Below are 7,341 nucleotides of genomic sequence, written 5' to 3' on the forward strand. Positions count from 1 at the left end.
GGCCTCAAAGGGCCATAAGATCCAGATATCCAATCCCCGGTTCCCTCAGGATTGGTTCATTAAGCTTTTCAGGGGTAATTTGGCAAACTTCAGGGTTTGGTGATTTCACCATCAAAGCCACATGAAACCTGTGCAAAAGGAACTTAACTAAAGCTGGCTAAAAGTGTGGTCCCTGCTGATGACTCATTAAAACACCCCCTTAAAAAGGAGCCAGGATTGATTCCACACTCACAAACCCCCCCTTGCCACGATCGGCGCTCTCTGCCCGCCAAGGACACGGCACCGGGCAGGGACATTTCTCCCACTCCCCGGCAGAGACCTCCTCCTGCCACATCCAGGGAACCGCAGCCGCTCAGGGAACACCAACTTTGTCCTGGGCTGGGAACAGGACAGGGACAAGGAACGCTTTGAAGTCATTCCCACCTCGGTGCTGTCCAGACCTGGCAGAAAGCGCTTCCCAACACCTCTCTGGAATTCTCTTCCCCGGCCCTTCCAGCTTCGGAAGGCTTCTGGGGGAGCCTCAACTTTTGGTGCAGCTCAGAAGCTGCACGCGCCTAAAGCATCCCCACGGGAACACGAAGCTTCCCTCGGGCATTTCGTTTCTTTATCCCAAATATTCTCCCCACTCAGCCACAATCTAGAAAGAACAAAAGGGAAAAGAAGGAAGACCAATTAATTCTGACATAAGGAGTCTTGACTATCCCGACACACTGCCAGGTGAAAAAACATCCCTGCCCCTCTAACAAATCCCTCTGATACTGGCTCCATTCAGGATCAATTATTTAAACGCTGTATTAAGGAGCGTAAGGACACAACGCTTGGAATTCTCAAAAACGGCTCAGCTCTCGGCTACTCCAAGCACTTTCCCACCCGGGGAGCTGAGCTGTCCCAGATTTAAACGCCACGTTTGATCCAAATCCGACAGAAATCTGATCTTGTTTGGCTACTGAGCTTTCCCAAAAGCTGTGCAGTCAAGCCTGGAAATCCTCACTGAAGCTTTGCCATGTCACATCGGGATTTACCCTTGGGAAAACCCCACTCTGAGCACTTGGGTTTCAAGAGGTTGCACCCGATGTTACAGACGCAGAATTCCTGTGGGGTTTGGCATTTCCTGCACCTCCAAACACGTGAAAAGAATGAAGGCAGAGTCCCCAAGGCTCCATTATTGCCATTCTCCTCACATCCCTCTCCTCAGCTGCACGTGGCTTTGTGCCTCCTCTGAAGGGCTGGAAAGGAATTTGGGAACCCCCCCTCAGCCTCTTCGGTTTTCAGCCTTTTCTCTGAGGCAGCCCAAAAGGCAAACAGGAAAAAAAAACCCCAGAAGTGCACAAAATCCCAGCCCCTCCCAAGATGCAGCTCCTCACACCAAACCTTGGGAGAATCCCTGGTGCTTCCAACACCGCTGCAATCCCACCTGGAGCTGAGCTTACAGGGTGTCTAATCCACATGCAAGCCTGGATAGCCCAAAGCCTGCAAGAAAAGAGGAGGCAAAGTGAAGGGGAGAGGGGGGGAAAATCGGAATTTTGGGGTTTCCCCGTGTTTGCAACAGGATTGAAGGGCAGGATGGAGAGGTTTCATGGAAAAGAAGTACCAAAGGCTGCTTCATTGCCAGCAATTAGCGCTGCTCAGGTTGAATCCAAGAGGACAAATGCACCAGGATCAAACAAGAGCGGCCGACAGGATGGGTTATGACACAGATCTGTGAAGCTGGAGCCTTCTTTCTTCTCCCGGGCTCTCCCAGAAATTCTCCATGGCCGGACGTGCTCCCGCTCTCCCCGCTGGGGAGGATGGACTTGGATAGCCCGGGTGACTGGTGAGCCTAAAACAAGAAAGTGATGCAGTGATCCAAGTGTTTTTTCCTGAGGAAATGACATATTCTCTGGACCTGGGATAACCCATATCCCATGGCCTTCTCAGGAAGGGTCCCAGCTGGATATGGTTCCTCCCAGAAAGGATTCCATAGGGCTCACCTTTTGCCTGGAGCTCGGCTGAAGTCCTCAGCAATGCCAGGGAATGCGGCCATTGGAGGCTTTGGCAGATTTGGCTCATTTGCCTTTTTAGGCTTTGCTTCCTTCTCTCAGCCTTCCCACTGGATTGTGGCCTCCGAGGAATACGTAAAATCCCTTTCCATTCCTATTCTTTCGGACAATTTTTTGTACCGTTCCTGTACAAAACGAGGCCCCCTGTTCGATGCTTTTCCCCACCGTTCCCCGGCAGTTTTATCTGCCACTGCATTCCCTGCGTTGCTTGGGCTCTTCCCAGATCTCTGAGCTCCTTCACAAGGCAGGAGATCGATTTGGCCCAGGAACTAAACCCTCCCGAGGAATTGTCTGATGCCATCTCCGCATTTGACAGCTGATCCTTGTGCTCAAAGGATCCCTCTTTCTTCCCTTCAGCCAATTCCAAGGCTCGCTGCCCCCAGCTGGGATCAGTCCCCAGTCTGATCCCTGCAGTCTTCCCTGCCGGGATCCTGCTCAGGAATCCATGGGCTACAAATGTAAGAATTAATTCTTCCCACCCCTGCCCAGTTCCAAAGGATTTGGTGTCTGCCTTACCCGGCTGGAGCCTGCTTCCAACTCTGTTCTTGCTGCTTCTGCTGCTTTCCATTTCCCAGGAATTCCACCGACGGAGCGACAGCGATTTCCAGCTCCGCCAGGATTCCCTCTGTTGCGTTTGGGTGCTGGAAGGATATCAAAACCAGGGTCTCTGGGGCTTTACTATCAGGAAATTACATCCCTGGATTTGCTCATTTCCAAATATTATCTCTTCCCAACAAAGCACTGGGCATCCAAGGAATACAGAAAGTGATGGGCTGACCACTGCTTACTCCTCTGCAATGTCAGAGCTTGGAAAAAAAGGGCAGTTGAGGCTTCTCCTGGTGCTACCCGTGAGGTGTATTTTACTTAAGAGCCCCTTCCCGTGTCTTTCCCTGTATCCACCAAAAAATCCACCCGTTCATTCCCCAGCTGCTTGCTTCCTCCCTCTTTTCCTGTATCCAACAGAATTTTAACAGGTGAATATTCCCCTCTGCAAGAGCACCTTTCATTCCAAACCTAAGAACAAATGAATCACTTCCCTTTGACCGTCCTCAGTAGGATTACACTGAGAGCAGTGGATGGAAAATGATCCTCTCCTGGTCCCTGCTGGATTCCCGGAGCAGGGATTCTTTCCCTCTTTCCCCCCCACCACGGTGCCCTCCTCCCCCTCCCGCCCCACCCCGCACCCTATTCAGGCTTTGTTCCACAGCTTTTGCCTCCAGACCTCAGATCCTTTCGTTCTCCAGGAGCTCCCAGCAGCTCCACAGCCTTTCCTCTCCCATCCTGATCATTTCTCCAAGAATGGAGCTCCGCATTTCAATTGCCCTCTCTTTTCTCTGACAATTCCCACCAATCCAGACCTAAAACTGACACAAGGAACACTCGGTGCCCACAAATCCAAACCCAGACCCGGCCATCCCTAAACCAGCAACTCCCGGACAATTTGCGTTCATTCCAACCTAACACTGAGGACTCACCCAATCCTTCAAAATTCCCAAGAAATATCCTGTTGCCTTCACAGCTCCCAGGGGATTCTGCTTTGTGCTCACACGGATTTGGGACTTCCCTGAAAAAAACCCGTGCAGGGCACGCTGGAATCCCCGATCCCGTGAATCCGGGGAGCGTTAAAAGCTCGGTCCAGCCTGGGCCCCCAGAAATTTTTGCCAAATATCCCCCAAGTCCTCGGGATAACAGAACTCTCTGGTACTGCATTTTTGGCGTTGGAAAGCCTGGAATTACTCTATTCCTAGTGCTGGGCTCTGCATATGGCCGAGAAAATCCCGGCCTCCACACAGACCCAGATTCCAAACTTTTTGATACATTTCAGCAAACCGAGAAATTCACCTTCCCTGCTTCTTCTTAAGGGCATCCTTCTCTTCCCTTACCCGGCGGGCTCTCTCCCACTGGGGGTGGGTTTTTTCCCTTCCCATGCTAATTAGTCCCTACTTCCAGGAGGTTTAGGCACCTTTCTTCCCTGGGAGGGATTTCTTAACACAGCTACCGAGGCTTTGGGAGTCTTCTTTATCTTCTACTTTCAGGAAAAACACCCTGTGATCCATAAATGCCACAATCCAGATGCCCAACAAGACATCCTTTTTACCTAAAAACACTCACTCTCAACTCTTAGATCTTTTGAAGTTTTACCCCACAAAATTCCCCTATCTTTCCACCACTGAATTCCTCAGTCCTGCTTCCAAGGATTTCTTGAATACCACGGGGCTTTTCTCAACATTTACCCCCACGACCTTCCCTACGTGCCCACTGCTCATCACCTCATTTTTCCCTCAATGTCTTCGTTCTCCACCCCAGAGAGTTTGTCAAGTGTTGCCTCCAAAATGTTCCCCATCTGTCCACTACTGAGTTCCCCATTTTGCCTCCAAAATATTCCTTCTGTCCCCTCCAGATTGCATCCACTTTTACCCCCAACATTTTACTTCCTCTACAATATTGATTAAACCTTTTCCACCCCAAAAATGTGCATTCTCTCCCTTAAACAGCACCTCAGCTTTTCCCTCAAAAATGCCCCAGAGGGAAACTCAGATTCAGCCCCCCAAACTCCCATTTTCCTACACAAACAGTTCTTGTGGCCCCTCTCAATTCCCCCAGGCTTTCAGCTAAAGGAAGAACTGGAAGCCTATTCCCTCATCTCCACCCCTGTTTTGCTTTCCCGGAAAACCTTGCGATCCCACACTTTCTCCAAGAGATCTGCTGGGAGTACTGGAAGGTTTGCTCTCTCAGAGCGCCAGGGGGGTTTACAGCACTTGTTCCTCTGCATCTTTACCCTTTTATCAGGTTTCCCCTGGAACGGTGTTGCGGGAGAAGCTTGGAATTACCAGAAATGGATCAGGTTCACATTTTTGCCCCACCAGTTTTTATCTGGTTTGAAATTCCTGGAATTACCCTCAAATATGCCCTAGAACACTGCTGTGAAAGGATCAATCAGAAGAACAGCCTGAAAGCAGAAAACCACCTCCAGCAGCAGCCAGAATGATCCCATTTCTCTTCTTACCTGGTCCTGCCAGAGCTCCCAACTGCCATTCCCATTGCAAAACAAGAGCTATGGAAGACATTCCTGCTGTCCGTGAGGGTGAGGTGGCAGTTCTGGATGTTCTTTGCTGTGGAATCAGACAACAAACAGAGTGTATTGATCTTGGTGGTCCCTTCCAAGCCAAACCAGCCCTGATTCCATGCGTGGATCAGCACCTGTCCCAACTCCTTTCCAGAAACCCCCTCCCACTAACCCAGAACTTTCCTTTTTCTGCTCAACATCAGGGATTTGCTGCCGAGTGCCCCGGGCAGGGGACGCCTCAGCCTTCCCTGGGACCGCAGCATTCCCTGGGACCGCAGCATTCCCTGCGCTGCCTCAGCACTCCCCCTGCGCTGCTGTTCCACGCCGATCCCGTGGTCCAGCGCCTGTGCGGGCTGCAGTGCCGGGCTCTCCCCACAAGGCGGCAGCACCGGGAGCGAGCAGCCCCGGCCGGTCCCGCTGGCTCGGGGCAGCTGCGCCTTGAACCCGCCCTGAGCCGGCGGGGCCGTGAACACAGCGGGCACAAACCCCACCGGTGCCCTTTATTTCACCCTCAGAGGCACAAGATCGCAGCATTTCCTGGGCTGGAAGGGACCCGCAGGGAGCCTCGAGTCCAAATCCTGGCCCTGCACCCCAAGAATCCCACCCTGTGCCCGAGAGCCTTGTCCAGACCCAAACTCTTCCCCCAAGATCCTGAAAACACAGAGGGGGTGGGAGAAGGATGACCATGGAGGATTTTTTAGATAGATCTCCTCGTACGGTCGTTATATAATATTATTAGATAGTCCAGGAACCCATCCCTGTGCCTGGACACCCATCCCTGGGCCGGGACACCCATCTCTGGGCCGGAATACCGATCCCCCGCGGCCCCCACCGTCCGCTCGGGGCTGTCCCCGTTCCCCACTCACCTCCGAGCCCGGAGCACCCGCGCCGGTGCCTCCGGCCCGGCCGCGCTGCTCGCCGGGCTCCCCGCCATTGCTGCTCCCGGCGAAGAAGGGCGGAAGTCACCGGGACCGCACCAATGTGGCGATTGCGTCAGTGGCTATTCGACCTTCTCAAGATGGCGGCCGGAAGGCCCCCCCTCCGTCTATTCGGCTGCCTGAATGCTCCCGCCTGCCCCAGGCGCCGCTGACCCCACAGTCGGTGTCCGCATAGCGGGAAACGCCTCACAAAATTGCGTGCAAGCGCTGGGCTGGCGTCGGCGTCGGCGTCGCGTTCAGGCAGCCGAATAGACGCAGCTTGGGGGGGGGGGGGGGGGGGCTTCCCTGCCGCCATATTGAGAAGGTCAGATAACAGCTTAAACGACCGCCATCTTTAGTGTGGCTGTGACGTAACTGCTGCCCTTTGTCGCCATCTTGGGTGCTGGCAGAAGCCACTTCCGGTCGAGCCGCCATCTTTAGTGTGGCTGTGACGAAACTTCCTCCTTTCGCCGCCATCTTGGGTGCTGGCAGAAGCCACTTCCGGTCCAGCCGCCATCTTTAGTGTGGTACACTTAAGGGCCCCCCGCCGCTCCTCACAAGGGCGTCTATTCGGCTGCCTGAATCCGGCCCGGACTCCGACGCCGGCCCCGCGCTTTCCGCGCGATTTTCCGCGGTGCTTCCCGGCGCGAGGACACGGCTGGTGGGGTCAACGGCACCGGCGGCGGGCGACTGCTCCGCGACCGGCGGCAGGCATCGGCAGGGGACACCTCTCAAAGGGGCCTAGTGCGTCCGCCATCTTGAGTGTGGCGGAAGTGTAAACCACCCTCTGCAAGGTCACTTAACGCCGTCCCGAGAGCGCCCAACTGCGCCTTCCTTTCCGAGCCGCCCCCTTGAGAGCGGCACGCGGGCGGCTCGATTCCGACCGCGCCCGCCCGGTGCTCCCCGCCCGGGTCGCGCTGCGACCGCGCCTCTGCTGCCCGGCAAAACCGGCCCCGCCGGGCCGCCCCCCGCGCTGTCATTCCTCGCGGTCGCCGCCCCGCACGGCGCCCACTCCTCTTCACCGCTCTGGCCCCGCTCACGCACGGCCGTGTCCCTCGGCGCTCCGAACCGCCCTTCGCCCCTCCCCTCCGCTGACAGACCCAGCCCCGCTCGCTCCCGCTCCTCGCCCTTGCCACGCTCGGCAGCCACCGAGGCCGCCGCCCTCTCGCCTCAGCCGGCACCGGGCGGCAGCAGCGCCGGGGCGCCGTGTCGGGGGCGGCAGTGCCGCGCTCTCGCCACCAGGCGGCAGCAGCGCCGCCCAGCTCAGCCCGGGGGCAGGGACAGAGCAGAGGGAAAAGCCGGCTCTGGGCGCTCTGCA

General features: G+C 55.5%; 1 protein-coding gene across 6 annotated transcripts; it reads right to left on the minus strand.

Moving 5' to 3' along the window:
* Positions 1-236: 236 nt before the first annotated feature.
* LOC116437319 lies at positions 237-7,097 on the minus strand. Of its 6 annotated transcripts, none has more exons than XR_004237247.1 (7): positions 4,003-4,098; positions 3,262-3,603; positions 2,556-2,680; positions 1,971-2,164; positions 1,592-1,819; positions 1,372-1,470; positions 237-637 (listed from the first exon to the last, which is right to left on the minus strand). XR_004237247.1 is itself a non-coding variant. In XM_032094971.1 (7 exons), the coding sequence occupies exons 1-5, from the start codon at positions 7,001-7,003 to the stop codon at positions 1,687-1,689; spliced, it is 630 nt and encodes a 209-aa protein (XP_031950862.1). In that variant the 5' UTR covers positions 7,004-7,096; the 3' UTR covers positions 237-378; positions 1,372-1,470; positions 1,592-1,686. The 6 variants fall into 6 exon arrangements, 3 of the variants coding, with proteins under 3 accessions (XP_031950862.1, XP_031950861.1, XP_031950863.1); XM_032094971.1 differs by lacking the exons at positions 1,971-2,164; positions 4,003-4,098 and adding exons at positions 5,047-5,152; positions 6,827-7,096 and having other exon boundaries at positions 237-378; positions 3,515-3,603; XR_004237246.1 differs by lacking the exons at positions 3,262-3,603; positions 4,003-4,098 and adding an exon at positions 5,047-5,311.
* Between the last annotated feature and the right edge of the window lie 244 nt (positions 7,098-7,341).

Source organism: Corvus moneduloides, chromosome 34 (genome assembly GCF_009650955.1).
Source record: "Corvus moneduloides isolate bCorMon1 chromosome 34, bCorMon1.pri, whole genome shotgun sequence".
Taxonomy (NCBI): Eukaryota; Metazoa; Chordata; class Aves; order Passeriformes; family Corvidae; genus Corvus; species Corvus moneduloides.